This window comes from Oncorhynchus keta, chromosome 22 (assembly GCF_023373465.1).
Source record: "Oncorhynchus keta strain PuntledgeMale-10-30-2019 chromosome 22, Oket_V2, whole genome shotgun sequence".
Classification (NCBI taxonomy): Eukaryota; Metazoa; Chordata; class Actinopteri; order Salmoniformes; family Salmonidae; genus Oncorhynchus; species Oncorhynchus keta.
The window spans coordinates 53,588,516-53,616,094 of record NC_068442.1 but is presented as its reverse complement, the minus strand read 5'-3'; the positions used below and the strand labels follow the sequence as shown (position 1 = coordinate 53,616,094).

General features: G+C 46.9%; 2 protein-coding genes, 1 long non-coding RNA gene and 1 other non-coding gene across 63 annotated transcripts; 3 read left to right on the top strand and 1 right to left on the bottom strand.

The window, feature by feature from the left end:
- The first annotated feature begins 601 nt into the window (after positions 1-601).
- On the top strand, positions 602-1,695 carry LOC127910729 (uncharacterized). 50 transcript variants are annotated; one of them, XR_008076011.1, is made up of 6 exons: positions 762-912; positions 960-1,142; positions 1,177-1,317; positions 1,352-1,480; positions 1,515-1,540; positions 1,575-1,669. It is a non-coding gene; the product is annotated as an uncharacterized LOC127910729 (long non-coding RNA). The 50 variants fall into 50 exon arrangements; XR_008075999.1 differs by having other exon boundaries at positions 763-912; positions 960-1,100; positions 1,163-1,238; positions 1,273-1,317; positions 1,515-1,673; XR_008076028.1 differs by having other exon boundaries at positions 763-912; positions 1,177-1,210; positions 1,292-1,317; positions 1,515-1,673.
- On the bottom strand, positions 1,474-27,379 carry cep63 (centrosomal protein 63). Of its 5 annotated transcripts, none has more exons than XM_052475627.1 (15): positions 27,240-27,379; positions 22,474-22,560; positions 22,160-22,337; positions 20,260-20,355; positions 19,609-19,704; positions 19,184-19,306; positions 17,417-17,530; positions 16,963-17,142; positions 11,953-12,197; positions 10,430-10,532; positions 5,638-5,835; positions 3,628-3,714; positions 3,295-3,497; positions 2,769-3,138; positions 1,474-1,777 (listed from the first exon to the last, which is right to left on the bottom strand). In XM_052475627.1, the coding sequence occupies exons 2-15, from the start codon at positions 22,539-22,541 to the stop codon at positions 1,604-1,606; spliced, it is 2,235 nt and encodes a 744-aa protein (XP_052331587.1). In that variant the 5' UTR covers positions 22,542-22,560; positions 27,240-27,379; the 3' UTR covers positions 1,474-1,603. The 5 variants fall into 5 exon arrangements, with proteins under 5 accessions (XP_052331587.1, XP_052331585.1, XP_052331590.1 ...); XM_052475625.1 differs by lacking the exon at positions 27,240-27,379 and adding an exon at positions 25,787-25,950; XM_052475630.1 differs by lacking the exons at positions 5,638-5,835; positions 27,240-27,379 and adding an exon at positions 25,787-25,950.
- On the top strand, positions 14,325-16,624 carry LOC127910728 (fap1 adhesin-like). Of its 7 annotated transcripts, none has more exons than XR_008075980.1 (6): positions 14,325-14,624; positions 14,661-15,030; positions 15,116-15,187; positions 15,488-15,650; positions 15,903-15,938; positions 16,035-16,624. XR_008075980.1 is itself a non-coding variant. In XM_052475632.1 (6 exons), the coding sequence occupies exons 1-6, from the start codon at positions 14,428-14,430 to the stop codon at positions 16,296-16,298; spliced, it is 963 nt and encodes a 320-aa protein (XP_052331592.1). In that variant the 5' UTR covers positions 14,325-14,427; the 3' UTR covers positions 16,299-16,624. The 7 variants fall into 7 exon arrangements, 2 of the variants coding, with proteins under 2 accessions (XP_052331592.1, XP_052331591.1); XM_052475632.1 differs by lacking the exons at positions 15,116-15,187; positions 15,903-15,938 and adding exons at positions 15,031-15,078; positions 15,272-15,343; positions 15,939-15,998 and having other exon boundaries at positions 14,325-14,874; positions 15,488-15,559; XR_008075983.1 differs by lacking the exon at positions 15,116-15,187 and having other exon boundaries at positions 14,661-14,814.
- trnap-cgg (transfer RNA proline (anticodon CGG)) lies at positions 27,351-27,422 on the top strand. The gene has a single exon. It is a non-coding gene; the product is annotated as a tRNA-Pro (tRNA).
- Positions 27,423-27,579: the final 157 nt, after the last annotated feature.

The window sequence follows — 27,579 nt, the reverse complement described above, 5'->3', positions numbered from 1 at the left end:
TTTATTCCCTCTCTCTCTCTCTCAGGGAGGGATGCAGTCACACCTTAACCCCGAGGAGAGAGACCCCGCCCACACACTGCTTGACTGAGAGAGAAGATGTACCATGTTCTCGTCAACAAATGAGGACAGCATCTGGAGCCATTGAAGAATGAGGTTTTGAATATTTAAAAAAATATATATATATATATAGTTTACATTCCATCTTGGGTTTATATGGATGATATCACAGGAGGCAAACTGTCTATAAAAACAATGACTGCTACAGCACCGCCAAAAACACATTCCACATCCACAAAAACAGACAGTGAAACGGGTACAAAAGGAAGGAGATTGTCAAGGACGAATCTAAGCACCACTACCCTCGGCTTAGCAATACAGTACGTTTCTAAAGTGCATTACAGAGGCGCTAACTCACACCACGACACTGTAGATTTGAGTCAGTGGGTTTCAGAGACACGCCTAAACTACCCTGGACTAAATCACACACGTGAACTCTCCAACAAACGGTCACCGGTCACATTTACAGTGTATCTTTCCAACAGGTGCGTCTGAAGAGAGACACAAAGCCAGAGAACTGCCTCACTAATACTCCTAGAACTAGAGAAACCTGGTGGTCGGTCGGTCAGTGGCACATATCTGGTGACGACTCCAGAGGTGAGCTGTCTGTCTGGTCAGCTATTTGCAGTTAAGGTTAGGAGGTGTCTGGATGGACAGGAGGGTTAAGGTTAGGAGGAGTCTGGCTGGCTGGTCAGGAGGGTTAGGAGGTGTCGATGGTCAGGGGGGTTAGGAGGTGTCTGGATGGTCAGGAGGTGTCTGGATGGTCAGGAGGGTTAGGAGGTGTCTGGATGGTCAGGAGGGTTAGGAGGTGTCTGGATGGTCAGGAGGGTTAGGAGGTGTCTGGATGGTCAGGAGGTGTCTGGTTGGTCAGGAGGGTTAGGAGGTGTCTGGATGGTCAGGAGGGTTAGGAGGTGTCTGGATGGTCAGGAGGGTTAGGAGGTGTCTGGATGGTCAGGAGGGTTAGGAGGTGTCTGGATGGTCAGGAGGGTTAGGAGGTGTCTGGATGGTCAGGAGGGTTAGGAGGTGTCTGGATGGTCAGGAGGGTTAGGAGGTGTCTGGATGGTCAGGAGGGTTAAGGTTAGGAGGTGTCTGGATGGTCAGGAAGGTTAAGGTTAGGAGGTGTCTGGTTGGTCAGGAGGGTTAAGGTTGGGAGGTGTCTGGTTGGTCAGGAGGGTTAGGAGGTGTCTGGTTGGTCAGGAGGGTTAAGGTTGGGAGGTGTCTGGATGGTCAGGAGGTGTCTGGTTGGTCAGGAAGGTTAAGGTTAGGAGATGTCTGGTTGGTCAGGAGGGTTAAGGTTGGGAGGTGTCTGGATGGTCAGGAGGTGTCTGGATGGTCAGGAGGGTTAAGGTTAGGAGGTGTCTGGATGGTCAGGAGGGTTAAGGTTAGGAGGTGTCTGGATGGTCAGGAGGGTTAAGGTTAGGAGGTGTCTGGTTGGTCAGGAGGGTTAAGGTTAGGAGGCGTCTGGATGGTCAGGAGGGTTAAGGTTGGGAGGTGTCTGGTTGGTCAGGAGGGTTAAGGTTAGGAGGTGTCTGGTTGGTCAGGAGGGTTAAGGTTGGGAGGTGTCTGGATGGCCCAGGTATTTAGAAACGGTCCTGACATTGTCCTGTCTCATGCCCTGGATGTGAGCGTCTAGTCTCTGGAGCAGCTCCTGGGAGCGCAGGTTCTCCTCCTCCAGGTACCGGGAAGCCACCGAGCCAGCAGGGGAAGCCACACAGCGCTCCTGGAGAACAGGAGATATTAGACACTATAAGGTTGCGCAATTCCGGTCAATTTCCTCAAATTACCCTTTTTTTTTTTTTAAATCACGACTGGAAGATTCCAGGAATTTGGCGGGAATAAGCAGGAAATCGTCCAACTGGGAATTCTGGGAAAACTGGGAATTTGGAGAAAGTTTGTGATTTGAAACCCTAGACACAGTATTATATTGCCGTACTAACTGCAGACTGAAAAGGAGACTGGTCCCCAGAAAGGCCTTCTGCTAAAACAATTATATCCCGTTTTTCCCCCCAATACTCAAAATCTGCCTGTCATCATCATCGTCAACTTTAACTAACATCACATTATATTTTACTCCTCACTATACCAGCATTATTCTCCTAGTCGCTTAACGCTAGTCTCCCAGTCGCTTAACGCTAGTCTCCCAGTCGCTTAACGCTAGTCTCCCAGTCGCTTAACGCTAGTCTCCCAGTCGCTTAACGCTAGTCTCCTAGTCGCTTAACGCTAGTCTCCTAGTCGCTTAACGTTAGTCTCCTAGTCGCTTAACGCTAGTCTCCTAGTCGCTTAACGTTAGTCTCCTAGTCGCTAACGTTAGTCTCCTAGTCGCTAACGCTAGTCTCCTAGTCGCTAACGCTAGTCTCCTAGTCGCTCAACGCTAGTCTCCTAGTCGCTCAACGTTAGTCTCCTAGTCGCTTAACGCTAGTCTCCTAGTCGCTCAACGCTAGTCTCCTAGTCGCTTAACGCTAGTCTCCTAGTCGCTTAACGCTAGTCTCCTAGTCGCTTAACGCTAGTCTCCTAGTCACTTAACAACTGCACTTGTCTTTTCTTACTGACTTTTTTGACAGCAGCTTCACCGAGGAAAAGTCTATAAGTGTCTCTGGATAAGAGCGTCTGCTAAATGACTAACATGTTTCTTAACAGAGCAGCTGTATATAGTAACCACATGAGTCTGGCAGAGTGAGTGTATCTAAATCGTCACTGACATGTAGCCTCACCATGTTCAGTATGTCTTGACTGGCCTGCAGGTGTAGAGCCTCCTCTGAATTGGACAACTGGCCCTCAGCACCACCAGGTGCAGAGACAGGTAGAGGTGCAGGTCCATTAGGAACACAGACGAGGGCTGAGGCTGTCCCCCGGGCTAGTCTGCTTTCTCTACAGGACGAGGAGGAGGAGGAAGAGGAGGCTGAGACGGGCCTGTGGTCCAGGGTCTGTCCGTGGTGTCTGTGAGGGGAGGAGGAGGAGAGTGCCTCTAGCTGTTGGAGGAGACGCTGGATCTCCTCTTCGTAGTGCGAGGTGTTCTCCTGCATCCTGGCCTCCATGGCTAAGATCTCCTCTCTGTGTCTCTGTTGCAGTTCCTCTTCACTCCTAGAGCAGGTGCAACACTGAGGTTCACTAAACATTAGCGGAGAACACAAAGCATAATTCACCAGGCTTTGTGTGACCTGAGTGAGACTGCAGTGTGTGTGTGTGTGTGTGTGTGTGTGTGTGTTTGTGTGTGTTTGTCTGTCTACTGTAGCCTACCCATCTTGTGTTTGTCGTGGACCGGCCCTGGACTGGTTGTGTAGCAGGGATCTGTCTAGCTTGTCCTGCCAGGTTTGTGTAGAGGCCTCCAGGCGAGCTCTCACCTCCGCCAACTCCTGTCTCATCTGCCTGTTCTCCTGCTCCAAGCTACTCAGAGACGATACATAGCTCTCTCTCAGAGAGGCCAGGCAAGGGTCCCCTTTCTGTAGGGGGGTGAAGGAGAGAGATTGAAAAAGAGGGCAAGGAAGATATTGAAAGATACACTAGGACTAAAGGGGACATATACAGTAGATTTGGACAACGTTCCAAAGAAGTATAAAAATCAGTCCAGACCATAGTAGACCTCGACTCCACTCTCTCCAGCAGATCATTCAGATGTTGGTTCTCAATCTTCAGAGTTTCCAGCTGCACCTGAGTCACCTGGATGGAATAGAGTAACAGAGCCACTGGCATAAGTAGGGCTTGGTGATATGGCCAAAATATAATATCACAGTATTTTTTTTATTCATATTTTGGATGGTATTTTTTTTAACATTTTTTTTATTACTAACATTTCTAAGTGTGATTTATGAGTAGTGTATTACCTCAGGTTAGCAACACATATATTTTAAGTGATTTTCAAAAATGGGTCTTTCTCTATTCTGATTGGTTTTTACTGTTCAATTCAACTTCAACCTCAAATTATTTCCTGAATTTCCATCCATTTCCTGGCACTCGTTTGAAATCATTTTCACACTGCCACGTGCCTGCACGATACAGGCAAAGCTGTATTAGCGAGCTTTCTAACTCAGTACATTTATTAGCTAGCTAGCCAGCTAACTTGAGATTAGCATTAGCGGCTAACATGATTTAGCAAACTCAGTACATTCATTAGCTAGCTAGCTAACTTGAGATTAGCATTAGCGGCTAACATGATTTAGCTAACTCAGTACATTCATTAGCTAGCTGGCCAGCGGGGTGAGACTGGGATGCAGCTTAAGCCCCACCCTATTCAATATATATATATATATCAATGAATTCGCGAGGGCACTATAACAATCTGCAGTACCCGGCCTCAGCCTACTTACACTCTAAAGTCAAATGTCTACAGTTTGCTGATGATCTGGTGCTTCGGTCACCAACCAAGGAGGTCCTACAGCAGCACCTAGATATTCTGCACAGATTCTGCCAGACCTGGGCCCTGACAGTAAATCTCAGTAAGACCAAAATAATGGTGTTCCAAAAAAAGGTCCAGTTGCCAGGACAACAAATACAAATTCCAGCAAGACACCGTTGCCCTAGAGCACACAAAAAAACTATACCTACCTCGGCCTAAACATCAGCGCCACAGGTAACTTCCACAAAGCTGTGAACGATCTGAGAGACAAGAAGGGCCTTCTACTCAATCAAAATTAACATAAAATGTGTCATCCCAATAAGGATCTGGCTAAATATACTTGAATCAGATATAGAACCCATTGCCCTTTATGGTTGTGAGGTCTGGGGTCAGCTCACCAACCAAAAATTCACTAAATGGGACAAACACCAAATTGAGACTCTGCATGCAGAACTCTGCAAAAACATCTGTGTACAATTTGGCCCTCAACAGATAGTACACAGTGAAAGAAAAGCTGACCACTGTGACCGACTCAAAATTAAGGAAAGCTTTGACTATGCACAGACTCAGTGAGCATGGTCTTGCCATTGAGAAAGGCCGCTGTAGGCAGACCTGGCTCACAAGAGAAGACAGGCTATGTGCACACTGCCCACAAAATGAGATGGAAACTGAGCTGCACTTCCTACCCAAGAAGACTCAAGGCGGTCATCGCTGCAAATGGTGTTTCAACAAAGTACTGAGTTAAAGGTTCTGAATACTATTTCAGTTCATGATAATAAAAAAATATCTGTTAAAATTTGCTAACATTTCTAAAAACCTGTTTTTGCTTTGTCATTATGGAGTATTGTGATGTCATTGTGGGGTATTGTGATGTCATTATGGGGTATTGTGATGTCATTGTGGGGTATTGTGATGTCATTGTGGGGTATTGTGATGTCATTATGGGGTATTGTGTGTAGATTGATGAGGATTTTTTTTAATAAGGCTGTAACAAAATGTAGAAAAAGTCAAGGTGTCTGAAAACACTGTATACATGTACAGTAGCTCCATCATTTGCTCAGATGCTATCACTACTGCCACCTTATGGACTGAAGTGAAGAAAGATAAGAGAGTAACCAGAGATCACTAGTCCACAATAGCTTGCAATTTACAGGCTAATGATTTCTACAGACAGCCGCCCCCCCCCCCATGGTAGACCGTTTAAGAGGTCTTTCTTTTAAGACTCCTTTCACCCTGGTGGACCTCACCTTAAGCTCAGCCGCCCGGCGCTCTGCCCTCTCCACCTCGCCACTTAGCTGGCGCTCCACGCTGGAGGCGGAGCCACTGAGGGTGGCGATGGTGATGTCACGCTGGTGCAGTTCATTGGTCATCTGGGACACCTCCTTCCTCATGCCCTCCACCTCCCAACAGCGTGTCTGCTCCGCCCTCGCCAGCTCCTCACGCAGCTATAATAGAACCGGAATGTAAATAGGACTATCCTGTCGTTATGTGCTCATTAAACATCCTGGTATTTCCCAACTATTGGCCAGCCACTGAAAACGACCACCGCATGCTACAACTGGACGAATCGTGACTTAAGATAATGTTATTGAAAGCTTCGACAGAGGCTAAGTACAGGTAAATATGTTTTAATACTCCTGTCTGGTGGGGCTTCAGCGCGGAACAGGGTTGAGTTTGTCTGGCTTCAGCACGGAACAGGGTTGAGTTTGTCCAGTGGGGCTTCAGCACGGAACAGGGTTGAGTTTGTCTGGTCGGGCTTCAGCACGGAACAGGGTTGAGTTTGTCTGGTCTGGCTTCAGCACGGAGCAGGGTTGAGTTTGTCTGGTCAGCACGGAGCAGGGTTGAGTTTGTCTGGGGCTTCAGCACGGAACAGTTTGTCTGGTGGAGCTTCAGACGGAACAGGGTTGAGTTTGTCTGGTCTGGCTTCAGCACGGAACAGGGTTGAGTTTGTCTGGTGGAGCTTCAGCACGGAACAGGGTTGAGTTTGTTTGTCTGGTCTGGCTTCAGCGGGCGGAACAGGGTTGAGTTTGTGGCTTCAGGAAGTTTGTCTGGTCTGGTTTGCAGGTTGAGTTTGTCTGGCGGGCTTCAGCACGGAACAGGGTTGAGTTTGTCTGGTCGGGCTTCAGCACGGGCAGGAACAGGGTTGAGTTTGTCTGGTCGGGCTTCAGCACGGAACAGGGTTGAGTTTGTCTGGTCGGGCTTCAGCAGGGTTGAGTTTGTCTGGTCGGGCTTCAGCGCGGAACAGGGTTGACACTGGTCGGAGCTTCAGGGTTGAACAGGGTTGAGTTTGTCTGGTCGGGCTTCAGCACGGAACAGGGTTGAGTTTGTCTGGTCGGGCTTCAGCACGGAACAGGGTTGAGTTTGTCTGGTCGGGCTTCAGCACGGAAGTTTGTCTGGTCGGGCTTCAGCACGGAACAGGGTTGAGTTTGTCTGGTCGGGCTTCAGCACGGAACAGGGTTGAGTCTTGTCTCGGGCTTCAGCACGGAACAGGGTTGAGTTTGTCCAGTGGGGCTTCAGCACGGAACAGGGTTGAGTTTGTCTGGTCTGGCTTCAGCACGGAACAGGGTTGAGTTTGTCCAGTGGGGCTTCAGCACGGAACAGGGTTGAGTTTGTCTGGGTGGGGCTTCAGCACGGGGGTCTGGCTTCAGCACGGAACAGGATTGAGTTTGTCTGGTGGGGCTTCAGCACTGAACAGGGTTGAGTTTGTCTGGTGGGGCTTCAGCACGGAACAGGGTTGAGTTTGTCTGGTGGGGCTTCAGCACGGAACAGGGTTGAGTTTGTCTGGTCGGGCTTCAGCACGGAACAGGGTTGAGTTTGTCTGGTCGGGCTTCAGCACGGAACAGGGTTGAGTTTGTCTGGTCGGGCTTCAGCACGGAACAGGGTTGAGTTTGTCTGGTCGGGCTTCAGCACGGAACAGGGTTGAGTTTGTCTGGTGGGGCTTCAGCACGGAACAGGGTTGAGTTTGTCTGGTCGGGCTTCAGCACGGAACAGGGTTGAGTTTGTCTGGTCGGGCTTCAGCACGGAACAGGGTTGAGTTTGTCTGGTCGGGCTTCAGCACGGAACAGGGTTGAGTTTGTCTGGTGGGGCTTCAGCACGGAACAGGGTTGAGTTTGTCTGGTGGGGCTTCAGCACGGAACAGGGTTGAGTTTGTCTGGTCGGGCTTCAGCACGGAACAGGGTTGAGAACTTCTGGCTTCAGCACGGAACAGGATTGAGTTTGTCCAGTGGGGCTTCAGCACTGAACAGGGTTGAGTTTGTCAGCGCACGGAACAGGGTTGAGTTTGCACGGAACAGGGTTGGTTTGTCAGGGCTTCAGCACGGAACAGGGTTGAGTTTGTCTCAGCACGGAACAGTTTGTGGGGCTTCAGCACGGAACAGGGTTGAGTTTGTTTGGTGGAGCTTCAGCGCAGAACAGGGTTTCAGCACGGAACAGGGTTGAGTTTGTTTGGCTTTAGTACGGAACAGGGTTGAGTTCGTCTGGTGGGGCTTCAGCACGGAACAGGGTTGAGTTCGTCTGGTGGAGCTTCAGCACGGAACAGGGTTGAGTTTGTCTGGTCTGGCTTCAGCACGGAACAGGGTTGAGTGGGGCTTGTCCAGTGGGGCTTCAGCACGGAACAGGGTTGAGTTTGTCTGGTCTGGCTTCAGCACGGAACAGGGTTGAGTTTGTCCAGTGGGGCTTCAGCACGGAACAGGGTTGAGTTTGTCTGGTGGGGTTTCAGCACGGAACAGGGTTGAGTTTGTCTGGTGGGGCTTCAGAACACTCAGTTTGTCACGTGGGGCTTCAACAGGGTTGAGTTTGTCTGGTCTGGCTTCAGCACGGAACAGGGTTGAGTTTGTCTGGTGGGGCTTCAGCACGGAACAGGGTTGAGTTTGTCTGGTCGGGCTTCAGCACGGAACAGGGTTGAGTTTGTCTGGTTTGTCTGGTCTGGCTTCGTCTGGTGGGGCTTCAGCACGGAACAGGGTTGAGTTTGTCTGGTCTGGGCTTCAGCACGGAATTGGGATCAGCACGGAACAGGGTTGAGTTTGTCTGGTGGGGCTTCAGCACGGAACAGGGTTGAGTTTTTGTCTGGTTTCTGGTCGGGCTTCAGCACGGAACAGGGTTGAGTTTGTTTGGCTTCAGCACGGAACAGGGTTGAGTTTGTCTGGTCGGGCTTCAGCACGGAACAGGGTTGAGTTTGTTTGGCTTCAGCACGGAACAGGGTTGAGTTTGTTTGGCTTCAGCACGGAACAGGGTTGAGTTCGTCTGGTGGAGCTTCAGCACGGAACAATGCTCTTGTAGTTTGCGATGTACAACGACAAGTGTTGAGAACAGCGATCAGCCATTGAGATCAGACTGCAGACGTTGTATCACGACTCCCAGAAGGTGTGGACTCTGGAGCAGGAGCCAGAACTACTACTGGTATGTGTTTGTACTCGTCTTTAAAAACCAAAGAGTCAAATCGTTACAACTCTGAAGTTCACAAGCAATGTTACTCAATTCAAAAATGTATTGGACTCGATATTTACACTCCGTATGAGTGAATGTCTGCCTGAAAACATTTGAGGCTGCTTTTTGCCACAGCTCGTTGTAGCTACGTTAACAATGTAATCACATCATTGTTTTAGAGAGACAGCGTGGTGGCATGGAGAATCCCCCCGACCAAAGTGAAGAATCTTGTAGTGTGTGACCCTCCGTCTCTGCTACATCATGTAGTATACGTGTGAGAGGCTCAGCGATGTTAGTATTTTGAAAGTCATGTAGTGTACGCTCGGCATTACCAGTTTCACCTCAGTTACAGAGCGACTCCTCTGACCCCACTGTGGGACCCTGGTCACTGCCACTTACTGTGGGACCCTGGTCACTGCCACTTACTGTGGGACCCTGGTCACTACCACTTACTGTGGGACCCTGGTCACTGCCACTTACTGTGGGACCCTGGTCACTGCCACTTACTGTGGGACCCTGGTCCATGCCACTTACTGTGGGACCCTGGTCACTGCCACTTACTGTGGGACCCTGGTCCATGCCACTTACTGTGGGACCCTGGTCACTGCCACTTACTGTGGGACCCTGGTCCATGCCACTTACTGTGGGACCCTGGTCACTGCCACTTACTGTGGGACCCTGGTCACTGCCACTTACTGTGGGACCCTGGTCCATGCCACTTACTGTGGGACCCTGGTCACTGCCACTTACTGTGGGACCCTGGTCCATGTCACTTACTGTGGGACCCTGGTCCATGCCACTTACTGTGGGACCCTGGTCCATGCCACTTACTGTGGGACCCTGGTCCATGCCACTTACTGTGGGACCCTGGTCCATGTCACTTACTGTGGGACCCTGGTCTATGCCCCTTACTGTGGGACCCTGGTCCATGTCACTTACTGTGGGACCCTGGTCCATGCCACTTACTGTGGGACCCTGGTCACTGCCACTTACTGTGGGACCCTGGTCCATGCCACTTACTGTGGGACCCTGGTCCATGCCACTTACTGTGGGACCCTGGTCCATGCCACTTACTGTGGGACCCTGGTCCATGCCACTTACTGTGGGACCCTGGTCACTGCCACTTACTGTGGGACCCTGGTCACTGCCACTTACTGTGGGACCCTGGTCCATGCCACTTACTGTGGGACCCTGGTCCATGCCACTTACTGTGGGACCCTGGTCACTGCCACTTACTGTGGGACCCTGGTCACTGCCACTTACTGTGGGACCCTGGTCACTGCCACTTACTGTGGGACCCTGGTCACTGCCACTTACTGTGGGACCCTGGTCACTGCCACTTACTGTGGGACCCTGGTCACTGCCACTTACTGTGGGACCCTGGTCACTGCCACTTACTGTGGGACCCTGGTCACTGCCACTTACTGTGGGACCCTGGTCCATGTCACTTACTGTGGGACCCTGGTCACTGCCACTTACTGTGGGACCCTGGTCCATGCCACTTACTGTGGGACCCTGGTCCATGTCACTTACTGTGGGACCCTGGTCACTGCCACTTACTGTGGGACCCTGGTCACTGCCACTTACTGTAGGACCCTGGTCACTGCCACTTACCCGTTTCACCTCAGTCACAGAGCGACTCCTCTCTTCCTTGATATGCTTTAACTCCGTTTCTCTCGTGACCAACTCTCCTCTCTGTCTGCTCATAGTCTCCAGTCTGAGGAGAGAAGACATGTTTCACTATGGGCACATAGGGGTTTTGTTGTTGTAGTAAAAACATCATTGTTGTGATGCATATAAACTGATACCAGGCTGCAGTATGACGACAAAGCAGATGTTGTTCCTTCATCAACCAAACTGTCACACAGATGGATGCAGATTGACTACATGATAAAACAGAGGACCCACAATGCAACAACGTTTAGTTGGAATATTTTTTCACAACTCGTTATGTAAACTTTTAACGATTAATTCAACACAAGTGTAAAATGAAAAGACAACATGGCGTTGTTGTTAAATGGACTCAATTCACACGTGGTGCTCCTAGACTTTATTCGGACAATTTAAAAATGAAATGGGAGACAGTGTGACATGGCGCAGTCAATCAGTCGGCCAATCAGACAGTCAGCCAGCCAATCAGACAGTCAGCCAACCAGTCAGTCAGCCAATCAGACAGTCAGTCAGACAGTCAATCAGTCAGCCAACCAGTCAGCCAATCAGACAGTCAGTCAGACAGCCAATCAGACAGTCAGTCAATCAGAGTCAGCCAATCAGACAGTCAGTCGGTCAGTCATTTAGACAGTCAACCATTTAGTCATACAGTTAACCAGACAACCAGTCAGACAGTCAGCCAACCAGTCAGTCAGTCAGACAGTCAGCCAATCAGACAGTCAGCCAACCAGTCAGTCAGCCAATCAGACAGTCAGCCAACCAGTCAGTCAGCCAATCAGACAGTCAGTCAGACAGCCAATCAGTCAGACAGCCAATCAGTCAGTCGGTCAGTCATTTAGACAGTCAAGCAGACAGTCAGTCAGCCAATCAGACAGTCAGTCAGTCAGTCAGCCAATCAAACAGTCAGTCAGACAGTCAGCCAATCAGACAGTCAGTCAGTCAGTCAGTCAGCCAATCAGACAGTCAGTCGGTCAGTCATTTAGACAGTCAACCATTTAGTCATACAGTTAGCCAGACAAACAGTCAGACAGTCAGCCAACCAGTCAGTCAGTCAGTCAGACAGTCAGCCAACCAGTCAGCCAATCAGACAGTCAGCCAACCAGTCAGCCAATCAGACAGTCAGCCAATCAGACAGTCAGTCAGACAGTCGGCCAATCAGACAGTCAGCCAGCCAATCAGACAGTCAGTCAGTCGGTCAGTCATTTAGACAGTCAAGCAGACAGTCAACCATTTAGTCATACAGTTAACCAGACAACCAGTCAGACAGTCAACCAACCAGCCAGTCAGTCAACCAACCAGGCAGACAGTCAGCCGACCAATCAGTCATTTAGTCACAGTCAGCCAGACAGCCAGTCAGTCAACCAACCACTCAGTCATTTTGTCACAGTCAACCAGACAGCCAGTCAGTCAACCAACCACTCAGTCATTTAATCACAGTCAACCAACCGGTCAGTCAGTCAGATCACCTGTCTCTGAGTCTGGCCAGTTCAGTCTTCAGGTGGACCTCACAGGCCTGGGCAGAGTGTAGCTTGGTGGTAGTCTTCTCTAGGTCCTGTCTGAGGAGCTGTAGTCCTGAGCCACCTCTCCCCTGGGCTCCTAGACACTCCTCTAGAGACTGGATGACTTCTTCTTTAGCCTGCAGGGCCCTGGTCAGCTTGGACAGGTCATTACAGAACTGCTGCTTCTGCCCCTCCTTCTCCTCTGTCAGCACCTGCAGGGGGGAGCAGTGAACCCACTGTCTATGAATCAGTCTATAACACCAAACCCACAGTCTATAACACCAAACCCACTGTCTATGAATCAGTCTATAACACCAAACCCACTGTCTATGAATCAGTCTATAACACCAAACCCACAGTCTATAACACCAAACCCACTGTCTATGAATCAGTCTATAACACCAAACCCACATTCTATGCCAGTCTATAACACCAAACCCACTGTCTATGAATCAGTCTATAACACCAAACCCACTGTCTATGAATCAGTCTATAACACCAAACCCACTGTCTATGAATCAGTCTATAACACCAAACCCACTGTCTATGAATCAGTCTATAACACCAAACCCACAGTCTATGAATCAGTCTATAACACCAAACCCACTGTCTATGAATCAGTCTATAACACCAAACCCACAGTCTATGAATCAGTCTATAACACCAAACCCACTGTCTATGAATCAGTCTATAACACCAAACCCACCGTCTATAACACCAAACCCACAGTCTATGCCAGTCTATAACACCAAACCCACAGTCTATGCCAGTCTATAACACCAAACCCACTGTCTATGCCAGTCTATAACACCAAACCCACAGTCTATGCCAGTCTATAACACCAAACCCACAGTCTATGAATCAGTCTACAACACCAAACCCAATGTCTATGAATCAGTCTATAACACCAAACCCACTGTCTATGAATCAGTCTAACACCAAACCCACCGTCTATGAATCAGTCTATAACACCAAACCCACAGTCTATAACACCAAACCCACTGTCTATGAATCAGTCTAACACCAAACCCACCGTCTATGAATCAGTCTATAACACCAAACTCACTGTCTATGAATCAGTCTACAACACCAAACCCAATGTCTATGAATCAGTCTATAACACCAAACCCACTGTCTATGAATCAGTCTAACACCAAACCCACAGTCTATGAATCAGTCTATAACACCAAACCCACTGTCTATGAATCAGTCTATAACACCAAACCCACTGTCTATGAATCAGTCTACAACACCAAACCCACAGTCTATAACACCAAACCCACAGTCTATGCCAGTCTATAACACCAAACCCACCGTCTATGAATCAGTCTATAACACCAAACCCACTGTCTATGAATCAGTCTATAACACCAAACCCACTGTCTATGAATCAGTCTATAACACCAAACCCACTGTCTATGAATCAGTCTATAACACCAAACCCACTGTCTATGAATCAGTCTACAACACCAAACCCACAGTCTATAACACCAAACCCACAGTCTATGCCAGTCTATAACACCAAACCCACCGTCTATGAATCAGTCTATAACACCAAACCCACCGTCTATGAATCAGTCTATAACACCAAACCCACAGTCTATAACACCAAACCCACAGTCTATGCCAGTCTATAACACCAAACCCACCGTCTATGAATCAGTCTATAACACCAAACCCACCGTCTATGAATCAGTCTATAACACCAAACCCACCGTCTATGAATCAGTCTATAACACCAAACCCACAGTCTATGAATCAGTCTACAACACCAAACCCACTGTCTATGAATCAGTCTATAACACCAAACCCACTGTCTATGAATCAGTCTATAACACCAAACCCACCGTCTATGAATCAGTCTACAACACCAAACCCACTGTCTATGAATCAGTCTACAACACCAAACCCAATGTCTATGAATCAGTCTATAACACCAAACCCACAGTCTATGAATCAGTCTATAACACCAAACCCACCGTCTATGAATCAGTCTATAACACCAAACCCACAGTCTATGAATCAGTCTACAACACCAAACCCACTGTCTATGAATCAGTCTACAACACCAAACCCAATGTCTATGAATCAGTCTATAACACCAAACCCACAGTCTATGAATCAGTCTATAACACCAAACCCACCGTCTATGAATCAGTCTATAACACCAAACCCACAGTCTATGAATCAGTCTACAACACCAAACCCACTGTCTATGAATCAGTCTATAACACCAAACCCACTGTCTATGAATCAGTCTATAACACCAAACCCACCGTCTATGAATCAGTCTACAACACCAAACCCACTGTCTATGAATCAGTCTATAACACCAAACCCACAGTCTATGAATCAGTCTATAACACCAAACCCAGTCTATGAATCAGTCTATAACACCAAACCCACAGTCTATGAATCAGTCTACAACACCAAACCCAGTCTATGAATCAGTCTACAACACCAAACCCACTGTCTATAAGCCAGTCTATGAACCAGTCTACAACACCAAACCCACTGTGTATAAGCCAGTCTATGAACCTGTCTACAACACCAAACCTACAGTCTATAAGCCAGTCTACAACACCAAACCTACAGTCTATAAGCCAGTCTATAACACCAAACCCACAGTCTATAAGCCAGTCTATAAGCAGGTCTATAAGCCAGTCTGTAAGCAGGTCTATGAATCAGTCTATAAGCCAGTCTATTAGCAGGTCTATGAATCAGTCTATAAGCCAGTCTATGAACCAGTCTACAACACCAAACCCACAAGTTTATAAGCCAGTCTATAAGCAGGTCTATGAATCAGTCTATAAGCCAGTCTATAAGCAGGTCTATGAATCAGTCTATAAGCAGGTCTATGAATCAGTTTATAAGCCAGTCTATAAGCCAGTCTATAAGCAGGTCTATTAATCAGTCTATAAGCCAGTCTATAAGCAGGTCTATGAATCAGTCTATAAGCCAGTCTATAAGCAGGTCTATGAATCAGTCTATAAGCCAGTCTATAAGCAGGTCTATGAATCAGTCTATAAGCCAGTCTATAAGCAGGTCTATGAATCAGTCTATAAGCCAGTCTATAAGCCAGTCTATAAGCAGGTCTATTAAATCAGTCTATAAGCCAGTCTATAAGGAGGTCTATGAATCAGTCTATAAGCAGGTCTATGAATCAGTTTATAAGCCAGTCTATAAGCCAGTCTATAAGCAGGTCTATGAATCAGTCTATAAGCCAGTCTATAAGCCAGTCTATAAGCAGGTCTATGAATCAGTCTATAAGCCAGTCTATAAGCAGGTCTATGAATCAGTCTATAAGCCAGTCTATAAGCAGGTCTATGAATCAGTCTATAAGCCAGTCTATAAGCAGGTCTATGAATCAGTCTATAAGCAGGTCTATGAATCAGTTTATAAGCCAGTCTATAAGCCAGTCTATAAGCAGGTCTATTAATCAGTCTATAAGCCAGTCTATAAGCAGGTCTATGAATCAGTATATAAGCCAGTCTATAAGCAGGTCTATGAATCAGTCTATAAGCCAGTCTATAAGCAGGTCTATGAATCAGTCTATAAGCCAGTCTATAAGCAGGTCTATGAATCAGTATACAGTCTATAAGGAGGTCTATGAATCAGTCTATAAGCAGGTCTATGAATCAGTTTATAAGCCAGTCTATAAGCAGGTCTATGAATCAGTCTATAAGCCAGTCTATAAGCAGGTCTATGAATCAGTCTATAAGCCAGTCTATAAGCAGGTCTATGAATCAGTCTATAAGCCATTCTATAAGCAGGTCTATGAATCAGTCTATAAGCCAGTCTATAAGCAGGTCTATGAATCAGTCTATAAGCCAGTCTATAAGCAGGTCTATGAATCAGTCTATAAGCAGGTCTATGAATCAGTTTATAAGCCAGTCTATAAGCCAGTCTATAAGCAGGTCTATTAATCAGTCTATAAGCCAGTCTATAAGCAGGTCTATGAATCAGTCTATAAGCAGGTCTATGAATCAGTCTATAAGCCAGTCTATAAGCAGGTCTATGAATCAGTCTATAAGCCAGTCTATAAGGAGGTCTATGAATCAGTCTATAAGCCAGTCTATAAGCAGGTCTATGAATCAGTCTATAAGCCAGTCTATAAGCAGGTCTATGAATCAGTCTATAAGCCAGTCTATAAGGAGGTCTATGAATCAGTCTATAAGCCAGTCTATAAGGAGGTCTATGAATCAGTCTATAAGCAGGTCTATGAATCAGTTTATAAGCCAGTCTATAAGCCAGTCTATAAGCAGGTCTATGAATCAGTCTATAAGCCAGTCTATAAGCAAGCCAGTCTATAAGCCAGTCTATAAGCAGGTCTATGAATCAGTCTATAAGCCAGTCTATAAGCAGGTCTATGAATCAGTCTATAAGCCAGTCTATAAGCAGGTCTATGAATCAGTCTATAAGCCAGTCTATAAGCCAGTCTATAAGCCATGGTCTAATACCATGTTATTTTTCATTCACACCAATCTGCAGCGTCTTTGGTTTACAACAACCGTGCATTTCACACCACAGTCTCATCCCGTCTTCTATTCCTGACTGTAACATCAACTGTGTTACAACATCAATCACAGAGACCTGCACCTGGCTGGCACTGACTGTCTATTTCAAGAAAACAGTCCGTCTCAGGTCTGCCAACAGGCACCGGGTTCTCCCTCCCTCCCAGCTCCTACATGCTGTCCCCTCCCTCCCTCCCCTCCCGGCTCCTACATGCTGTCCCCTCCCTCCCTCCCTGCTCCTACATGCTGTCCCCTCCCTCCCTCCCTCCCGGCTCCTACATGCTGTCCCATCCCTCCCTCCCGGCTCCTACATGCTGTCCCCTCCCTCCCTGCTCCTACATGCTGTCCCCTCCCTCCCTCCCTCCCTCCCGGCTCCTACATGCTGTCCCCTCCCTCCCTCCCTCCCGGCTCCTACATGCTGTCCCCTCCCTCCCTCCCTCCCTCCCTCCCTCCCAGCTCCTACATGCTGTCCCCTCCTGGGCTCTCCCCTCAGCTGCTCCTGTAGGTGTCTGAGTCGTTCCAGCTCCAGTTCTTGGGAGTGCAGTGTATCCTGGGCCCTCTCCAACTGACCCCTCAGCCTCTGCAGATCTGCCTGCCCGGCACGCTCTCCTCCTGGGTCCTGTAGCCACGCTGCACCCTGGGACTGGAAGAGGAGGTACAGCAGAGTGTAGCTCATTTCAGGATATTTTGAAAGTGGGGGGGTAATTTTCCTATAAAGTCTTAAGGCTCCTAAATGTTAATGTCAACAGTAGTCTTCAGTGTTCACATATGTAGAATAACAGTAAATCTCTCGATGAGACAGGTGATGATAGAAGATTAGAGAGGAATCAGCTTCAAGGTCACGACCCTGTAAATCTGTACATGTTTTGTACAACACAACATAAAGTAAATAGTAAAGTCCCTGGTTGCTAAGTTACCTTCATATTAGTGAACTGCTCTGCCAGACTCTTCCTCTGGGTCTCCAGGGACGACACCTGCTTCTGGTACTGCATCCTCTGGTTCTCCCACTCCGCTGACCTCTGACGGAACTCCTGATGAACACAACACGGAGGTCAGGGGTCAAAAACAACGCAGAGGTCAGGGATGAACACAACACAGAGGTCAGGGATGAACACAACACAGAGGTCAGGGATGAACACAACACAGAGGTCAGGGGTCAACACAACACAGAGGTCAGGGGTCAACACAACACAGAGGTCAGGGGTCAACACAACACAGAGGAACACAACACAGAGGTCAGGGGTCAACACAACACAGAGGTCAGGGGGAGGTCAGGGATGAACACAACACGGAGGAACACAACACAGGTCAGGGGTCAACACAACACAGAGGTCAGGGGTCAACACAACACAGAGGTCAGGGGTCAACACAACACAGAGGTCAGGGGTCAACACAACACAGAGGTCAGGGGTCAACACAACACAGAGGTCAGGGGTCAACACAACACAGAGGTCAGGGGTCAACACAACACAGAGGTCAGGGGTCAACACAACACAGAGGTCAGGGATGAACACAACACAGAGGTCAGGGGTCAACACAACACAGAGGTCAGGGATGAACACAACACGGAGGTCAGGGGTCCAAAACAACGGAGGTCAGGGGTTAAAAACAACACAGAGGTCAGGGGTCAACACAACACAGAGGTCAGGGGTCAACACAACACAGAGGTCAGGGGTCAACACAACACAGAGGTCAGGGGTCAACACAACACAGAGGTCAGGGGTCAACACAACACAGAGGTCAGGGGTCAACACAACACAGAGGTCAGGGGTCAACACAACACAGAGGTCAGGGGTCAACACAACACAGAGGTCAGGGGAACACAACACAGAGGTCAGGGATGAACACAACACAGAGGTCAGGGATGAACACAACACAGAGGTCAGGGATGAACACAACACAGAGGTCAGGGATGAACACAACACAGAGGTCAGGGATGAACACAACACAGAGGTCAACACAACACAGAGGTCAGGGGGAGGTCAGGGATCAACACAACACAGAGGTCAGGGATCAACACAACACAGTCAGGGTCAGGGATGAACACACACACAACACAGAGGTCAGGGATGAACACAACACAGAGGTCAGGGGTCAACACAACACAGAGGTCAGGGATGAACACAACACAGAGGTCAGGGATCAACACAACACAGAGGTCAGGGATGAACACAACACAGAGGTCAGGGATCAACACAACACAGAGGTCAGGGATCAACACAACACAGAGGTCAGGGGTCAACACAACACAGAGGTCAGGGATGAACACAACACAGAGGTCAGGGGTCAACACAACACAGAGGTCAGGGATGAACACAACACAGAGGTCAGAGATGAACACAACACAGAGGTCAGGGGTCAACACAACACAGAGGTCAGGGATGAACACAACACAGAGGTCAGGGGTCAACACAACACAGAGGTCAGGGATGAACACACAGCTAGGGAACAGCAGAGGGCGTCAAAAGGCACATCCGGGGCAATATGCACCTCAAAGTAGCGCTGATCTAGGATCAGGTCCTTCTTGTCCAATATAATGTTATTCGTTAGGATCTTAAAAGAAGGTCAAACTGATGATCAATCCTTCTCTGACAAAAATGTCTACATACTGTACTCTACATCCTGGACACCAGGAGCACCGGGAACACTGGTCCATAGCTTCTGAGAAAAGAACCAGGCCGTACCTCTATCTTTCCATTGAGGCGGGTCACCTCTGTCCTGTCCTCCTCTCGGCTCTTGGCTCCTTCACGAGACTCCTTCAGCTGTTTACTCTGAAGCTTCTGGTAGCTGCGTTTCAGCTTAGACAACTGGAGGGAGGGAGGGAGAGAGAGAGGAGACATGGGAATGGTGTGGCTTGATTCATGCAGCTCTCTGTACACATTAAGACTAGACTGGGTTTCACCCGTACTATGTTAGCACCTTGAGCATACGGAAAATGGATATTATTGGTTCTCTAATCTAGAGTAAAGACAGATGGACAGACAGACAGATACACAGACAGATACACAGACAGACTGACAGACAGACGGGCGGACAGACAGACAGGTAGACAGACTAACGGACTGACCGACAGCGTCTTTGTGTTGCACTAAAGCGCTCACTAACGTACCTCATCTTTGACACGCTGCAGTTGTTCCTCATATTTAATGACCAGCTCTTGCTTCCCTGTCTGGACCTCATTTAGCTGCTTGCGGAGCAACCCAGCCTGTGAGAAGATAAACAGGCTCGTGTCAAGAGAACCCGGTAGGCAGGCTGCATTCACAGCTACAAAACACACTTTAGGAACCGACACTGTCGTGCAGCAATGCATGTTAAATTAAAACAAACTTTTTGTAGTAGTCACAGAATTGTTCCAATGTTGTGTCTCGATGTGTCGGACCTCATCTCTAGTGTAAGTTCTCACCAACAACAACATGACAGCCTTCGCAGTTCATTCCATTAGTGTGTTTCTTCTGGGAGATTAGCATTCAAGCTCAGTTTTAGGCCCCACACGTTAAGTTGACGGAGACTGACGGAAAGCTGAACGCTCACAGTTACATGCAGTAGAAAAGATTGCCTCACACATAGGGTTGCAAAAATCGGACAACTTTCCTCGAATTTGCAGGTTTTGCAGAAATCCTGGTTGAAGGTTTCCAAATGTATTTTTTTTTTGCTTATTACAATTATCTTCTAAACAGGATTTCTAGAAAACTGGAGAATTTAGGGAAAATTAAGAGAGTTTTGCAATTCTACTTCCACATAGCCTCTCAGTCTAGTTCACCTGCATCAGCTCTTTCTCCACTACCACTTTCAACAACCGACAGCCAGTGTTCTGCAGGTCTAACAGTGAAACTATAGCCACTGTCACTTTGTACATCTTCCACAGGGTATAAAAAGGCAAGGAGTGAGACATCAGGAGTTAAAACAGAGATTATATATACTGCCTTCAGAAAGTATTCACACCCCTTGACTTTTTCCCACATTTTGTTGTGTTACAGCCTGAATTTAAAATAGATTAAATTAAGATGTTGTAACTGATCTACATACAATACCCAATAATGTCAAAGTGGAATCATGTTGTTTTTTTGAGTCAATAAGTATTCAACCTCTTTATTATGGGAAGCCTAAATAAGTTCAGGAGTAAAAATGTGCTTAACGAGTCACATAATAAGTTGCATGGACTCATTCTGTGTACAATAATAGTGTTTAACATGATTTTTCAACGACTACCTCATCTCTGTACTCCACACATACAATTATCTGTAAGGTCCCTCAGTTGAGCAGTGAATTTCAAACACAAAGACCAGTGAGGTTTTCCAATGTCTCGCAAAAGAAGGACATCTATTGGTAGATGGGCAAAAATAAAAAACTAAGCAGACATTGAATATCCCTTTGTGGTTGAATCCCATGTTTGAAATTCACTACTGGACTGAGGGACCTTACAGATAATTGTATGTGTGGGGTGAGATACCCAATGGGTTGGACAATAGTTTTCTTGTCAATCCTCTTGAAAAAAAGGTATACTTAAAACTGGATGGGGGTGTGAGCAGGGGGAGTCTGGAGATGGGGGTGTGAGCAGGGGGAGTCTGGAGATGGGGGTGTGTGCAGGGGAGTCTGGAGATGGGGGTGTGAGCAGGGGGAGTCTGGAGATGGGTGTGAGAGCAGGGGAGTCTGGAGATGGGGGTGTGAGCAGGGGGTCTGGGGATGGGGGTGTGAGCAGGGGAGTCTGGAGATGGGGTTGTGAGCAGGGGAGTCTGGAGATGGGGGTGTGAGCAGGGGAGTCTGGAGATGGGGGTGTGAGCAGGGGGAGTCTGGAGATGGGTGTGAGAGCAGGGGGAGTCTGGAGATGGGGGTGTGAGCAGGGGGGGCTGGGGATGGGGGTGTGAGCAGGGGGAGTCTGGAGATGGGGGTGTGAGCAGGGGGAGTCTGGAGATGGGGGTGTGAGCAGGGGGAGTCTGGAGATGGGGGTGTGAGCAGGGGGAGTCTGGGGATGGGGGTGTTAGCAGGGGGAGTCTGGGGATGGGGGTGGGAGCAGGGGAGTCTGGGGATGGGGGTGTGAGCAGGGGGAGTCTGGGGATGGGGGTGTGAGCAGGGGGAGTCTGGAGATGGGGGTGTGAGCAGGGGGAGTCTGGAGATGGGGGTGTGAGCAGGGGGAGTCTGGGGATGGGGGTGTGAGCAGGGGGAGTCTGGGGATGGGGGTGTGAGCAGGGGGAGTCTGGAGATGGGGGTGTGAGCAGGGGGAGTCTGGAGATGGGGGTGTGTGCAGGGGGAATCTGGAGATGGGGGTGTGTGCAGGGGGAATCTGGGGATGGGGGTGTGTGCAGGGGAATCTGGAGATGGGGGTGTGTGCAGGGGGAGTCTGGAGATGGGGGTGTGTGCAGGGGGAGTCTGGAGATGGGGGTGTGTGCAGGGGGAGTCTGGAGATGGGGGTGTGTGCAGGGGGAGTCTGGAGATGGGGGTGTGAGCAGGGGGAGTCTGGAGATGGGGGTGTGAGCATGGGGAGTCTGGAGATGGGGGTGTGTGCAGGGGAGTCTGGAGATGGGGGTGTGTGCAGGGGGAGTCTGGGGATGGGTGATGTTCGTTGTCTGCCTTTGCATAATGTTTGTATGTGTTTTGTATTGTTTGAAAATAAATACAAATTGTACAATAACGACAACAATAATATCTATGCACAACCGTACCTCCGAGTTCCTTTGGTCTATGAGGGTTCTGGCTGAGAGGAGCTCCTCTTCTCCTCTGTGCAGACGCAGCTCCATGGCACGGATCTCTGCCTCCCACTCCGTCCTCTTATGGTTCACCATGATGTCTATTTGTCTCATCAGCTCCTGCAGCTCGGGCTCACAGGACGTGAGGACAGAGCTGGGAAGTGCGGAGCAGGACAACATTTATTTTATGAAACGCTTGAGGTCTTAAAAAAAAACAACAACATAGATATCTTCCAATACATAGTTACTCCTATTAGAACTAAAAGGCAGCTGCTCGTATCTGCTCTCACCTCACGTCATGGTCTTGCAGAGATCCCAAAAAGGCATCCATCTCTAGTAATTGGCTTCTCACCGGCATCCACTTTGCTACATGGTCCCTGTAAATAAAACCATGAACGTATGACTCGTGATTCGGACTGGGAAGCTACTTTGAAATGCACTTAGATAGCTATCAGTTAGCAGTCCATCTTCAGTACTGTCTGCAGAGTGTTTTGATCATACGGACCACGACGCCAGCTTATCAACAAAACGTGTTAGCCAACCAGGGGCCTGTTGCACAAAAGTAGAATTAAGACATCCGGGATAAATGACTAAACTGAGCTCAATGAAGCCAAAACATGTGCGTCCAGGCTTAATTGGTTGCACAAAGACCAAGCCAGGATGAGCAGACACGGATTCATTAAGCCAGGTGAAACCAATCCTGGATAGGTGCGCTCACGGCTCACTCAAATAGACCCCGCCACAGATCACAGATTAACTGATTTACCATGGCAACTAGAGCCGCGTACTTTTCCCCGTCGGAAGCACAAATCCTCATGGAGGCATACGAGGAGGTAAAAGATATAATTAAGAAGAAAGGCAACACCGCCACAGTGATAAAGCAAAGAAAAAGCGTGGCAAAGTATTGCAGACCGCCTGAATGCGTAAGTAGTGCACAATTACACACTCACCGCTCCGCTGAAACATCACAATTACAATTCAAATATTTAATTCACATCTCCAAAAACGCAGTTGTACTGTAATTATGAAACGGTTACATTTTTTAATTGAAATGCACTGCAGATATGAGTGAAATTGTGTAAAGTAAGTCCATCACACTGTATAAAGCTATGATAAATTATTATTAAAGCCTTACATTATTATGTAACGTTACTACGCTCAGTACGGTTTAATCTTAGCCGTTGTACTCTGCTTCTTATGTTGTCCACCGTTTTTTTTGTGTTTCTCCTGCTTTCATTAATGTAAAGCTGCTTTGACAGAATGAAACAATTGTGAAAAGTGCTATATAAATAAAATTTAATTGAATAAATAGATGAGCTATAATAATAATCACTTTAATTTATATAGCGCCTTTCAAAGGACCCAAGGTCGGTTGCTCACTGCACTGCAAAAAATGTCTTTCTTACTTAGTATTTTTGTCTTGTTTTCAGTAAAAAAAAAATATCTAAAAAACATCTTGAATATTTTCTTGAGCAAAATTACCTAGGAAAATAAGCAAAAAAATCTGCCAGTGATGTGCATTGATTGGTGTAATATTCCTCATCTTATGATTTCAGATGGTCTGCAATGCTGACTGTGTGATCAGCAATGTTGTGGCAAAATGGCCTGGCTCAGTCCATGACTCCAGAATCTTTCGGGCCTCTGAAATCTATCAGTGCCTATCACAAGGTAAGCCACACAACCCCTATTTATAACCATCATGGCTGTGTCAAGAATATCACTGTGTTTATGAGGTAGTAATGATGAGATTTTGTGTTGACAGGTGAATTCTCTGGTGTGTTGCTGGGAGACAGGGGTATGGCTGCCAGCCTTTTCTCCTGACACCTTTCACAGACCCCCAGGAAGCACAGCAGGCCTACAACCATGCCCATGCCAGGACCAGGGCCAGAGTTGAAATGACCTTTGGCCTCCTGAAGGCACGCTTTCACTGCCTTCACAAATTAAGGGTCAGCCCTGTTAGGGCATGTGATATTACTGTGGCTTGTGCTGTCCTCCACAATGTGGCCTGCCTGAGGAAGGAGAGGGCCCCCAGAGTGCCACCAGCCATGGACTGGGACAATCCGGCAATCTTCCCTGATGACGACAGTGGTCGGCTGCTGAGGGACCAATATGTGTTGAATTATTTTAGTTAGTATGTGTGCTTTCAATTTTGGTTAAATATGTCCTGCGGTGGCAGAGGAATTTGGTTTTTTTGGGTTCGTTTTTTACGAATTTGGCCTCTTATGATGTTTGTGCGGTATACTGTGTGTAATACAAGGCTGCAGGAGGCTACTGCATCCATTCATTTGTCTGTTCAGTTGATGTGTATGGATTTGTCCTGCATTTATTTTAGTGTGCAGACATGCAGGGTGTGTTATATACAGACCTTTGAATGTGTATGTATCATTTTGTATAATATGCTTGGATTCTGTGCTTTCCATCTTGTAGAGTCACTGTGACTTCAGTTTCGAAAGGAGCTGATGGTTTACCTGCTTTGTTTCGTCCTTATTCAATAAAGGAACATAATGTTACACATTGTGTTTTTATATTCATATGGAATGTGTATTTGTTTATATGACAGAGTACTAGGGCCACACTGAAGAAAAAGGATAAAGTCATAAATTTATGAGGCTGGTTCTTTCTGCAGAAAAGCTACATATTGTTTTTACAGTTTTGATACTTATGACAATGTGATACTTAATATTCTGGCACATCAGCATGTCTTTGTTTATGAAACCATACTGAAGTACAATTTCACGAAATGCCCCGCATCTGTCATTTTAACAATTGTCCTCCTTTAAAACAACTGGTTACAATATTATGACTTGTCTTTTTTTCCCTCTGTGGCCTAATATTCTATCATTTTATATATAGTCTATGGGAAACTGTAAATTATCTAATGATAGCAACATCTAAAAATCATTTTTATCCAAAATCATTGAAATTAATGATCACAAATGTTTAAATAATGACAGTGGGTCTAGTTATATGTGATAACAATGTATAGTGAGCAGTGAAATAACTATTGGTTTCCATTTGTGGTGACTGCTGACTGACATTAGGGATGAGATTAAATAGATCCTGGAATTTAGCCTGGTCTGGAGCAGGCTAGCTCCACAGAATAAATCTCCATGGTAATTTATACCATAACATATCCTCCTGCCCCTATCCATCTTTAGTGCAACCGGATTACGGATCAATTGAGCCAGGATCACCAAGATATCCTGGCTTAATCCCTATCCTAGTTTTGTGCAACAGGCCCCAGATTGTCTAATCTAAATGTATTGACTGTCAGCTAGCTAGCTTGCCAGACAATGCAGTTTTTTGTTTGTTTGTTGTTTGTACTAGTTAACGTTAGCTAACTAAAGTAAGTCAAGGACAGTATAACATTACATTCGCTTGTTAGCCGCTAAACGAGTTAGCAACTTGGTTAGCTAGCTTGACTGTTGACGACAAAAACTAAAAAAAACTAGAGACACTTAATAACTAGCTATGAATTTATTAACGTTGTATCCGTAGTCATAACATTCATGTCAATATAGGATATTCGATGAATTTGCTGTAACTTACACGTGTGAAACCACGAGATAATCGATTATTATACTAATATATGATGATACTCACAGGAATAGTAAGGCCTGGTAACGTCAGATAGCAGCTAGTTGCTACTAGTGAGCTCCAGATAACAACTGTTGTGTTTACAGTCCGTTTCCCCCCCGCAGGGCATTCTGGGATATAACAACTGTTGTGTTTACAGTCCGTTTCCCCCCGCAGGGCATTCTGGGATATAACAACTGTTGTGTTTACAGTCCGTTCCCCCCGCAGGGCATTCTGGGATATAACAACTGTTGTGTTTACAGTCCGTTTCCCCCCGCAGGGCATTCTGGGATATAACAACTGTTGTGTTTACAGTCCGTTTCCCCCCCGCAGGGCATTCTGGGATATAACAACTGTTGTGTTTACAGTCCGTTTCCCCCCCCGCAGGGCATTCTGGGATAGAGTTAGCTGGATAGGTAGCTAGATAGGTAGCTAGATACAGTAGCTAGATCGTTAGCTAGATACAGTAGCTAGATAGATAGCTTGATCCAGTAGCTAGATAGATACAGTTGCAAGATAGATAGCTAGATCCAGTAGCTAGATAGATAGTTAGCTAGATAGTTAGTTAGATAGGTAGCTAGATACAGTAGCTAGATACAGTAGCTAGATAGATAGCTTGACAGTTAGCTAGATACAGTAGATTGATACAAAAGCTTGATAGTTAGCTAGATACAAAAACTTGATAGTTAGCTAGATACAGTAGCTAGATACAGTAGCTAGATAGAGTAGCTAGATAGATAGCTTGACAGTTAGCTAGATACAGTAGCTAGATACAAAAGCTTGATAGTTAGCTAGATACAGTAGCTAGATGCAAAAGCTTGATAGTTAGCTAGATACAGTAGCTAGATGCAAAAGCTTGATAGTTAGCTAGATACAGTAGCTAGATAGTTAGTTAGATACAGTAGATTGATACAAAAGCTTGATAGTTAGCTAGATACAGTAGCTAGATACAGTAGCTAGATGGTTAGCTAGATAGGTAGCTAGATACAGTAGCTAGATGGTTAGCTAGATACAGTAGCTAGATAGGTAGCTAGATACAGTAGCTAGATAGATAGCTAGATCCAGTAGCTAGATAGATAGCTTGATAGTTAGCTAGATAGATACAGTAGCTAGATAGATAGCTAGATATATAGCTAGATTCAGTAGTTAGATTGATAGCTTGATAGTTAGCTAGATGGTTAGCTATACAGATAGCTAAATAGTTAGATAGATACAGTAGCTAGATTGTTAGCTAGATAGATAGATATATTGTTAGCTAGCTAGCTAGTTAACTAGATAGATAGCTATATAGTTTGCTAGCTACAGTAGCTAGATAGACAGCTAGCCAAGTTGTGAGTTGAAGCTATGCTGGCATGTAAAGCTATCGGTAACGTATGTGATAACGTTAGCTAAGCTAGTTAGTTAGCCAGCAAACGTTTCGGTAACACATTAGTCTCATCCTGAAACAAGCAATGTAAACATGTAAAATTTGGCTAATTACCTGGCGCATTTAGAAATGCTTTATATACTCGGAATTGCAGGTTCAAAATAATGGTTTGCATGTTGTGTTATAGTCATTTATAACGTCAAAATGTCCCCTGCCAGTGCACGCGGCTCGTTGGTCTAGGGGTATGATTCTCGCTTCGGGTGCGAGAGGTCCCGGGTTCAAATCCCGGACGAGCCCAGTTTTTTTTTTTTTTACTCTGACGTTTGCTACATTCAAAACGAATGCGTTCCCCGTGATATCTGCGGATGTTATTTAAATAGTGCCATTTGTGGTATCCAATCCGTGCCATATGTGGTATCCAATCAGTCTTAAAATGAAGGTATAGTTAGTTACC

Excerpts from the sequence above, each read along its gene's own strand:
- LOC127910728 (XM_052475631.1), top strand. The coding sequence starts at position 14,783 with ATGAATCAGTCTATAAGCCAGTCTATAAGCAGGTCTATGAATCAGTCT. Across the intron at positions 15,031-15,115 it reads ATAAGCCAGTCTATAAGCAG|GTCTATGAATCAGTCTATAA; the intron begins GTCTATGAATCA and ends GTCTATAAGGAG. Across the intron at positions 15,999-16,034 it reads ATAAGCCAGTCTATAAGCAG|GTCTATGAATCAGTCTATAA; the intron begins GTCTATGAATCA and ends GTCTATAAGGAG.
- cep63 (XM_052475627.1), bottom strand. The coding sequence starts at position 22,541 with ATGCCGGTGAGAAGCCAATTACTAGAGATGGATGCCTTTTTGGGATCT. Across the intron at positions 19,705-20,259 it reads TGGAGAAAGAGCTGATGCAG|GCTGGGTTGCTCCGCAAGCA; the intron begins GTGAACTAGACT and ends ATCTTCTCACAG. Across the intron at positions 3,139-3,294 it reads CCACGACAAACACAAGATGG|GAGTGAAGAGGAACTGCAAC; the intron begins GTAGGCTACAGT and ends CACCTGCTCTAG.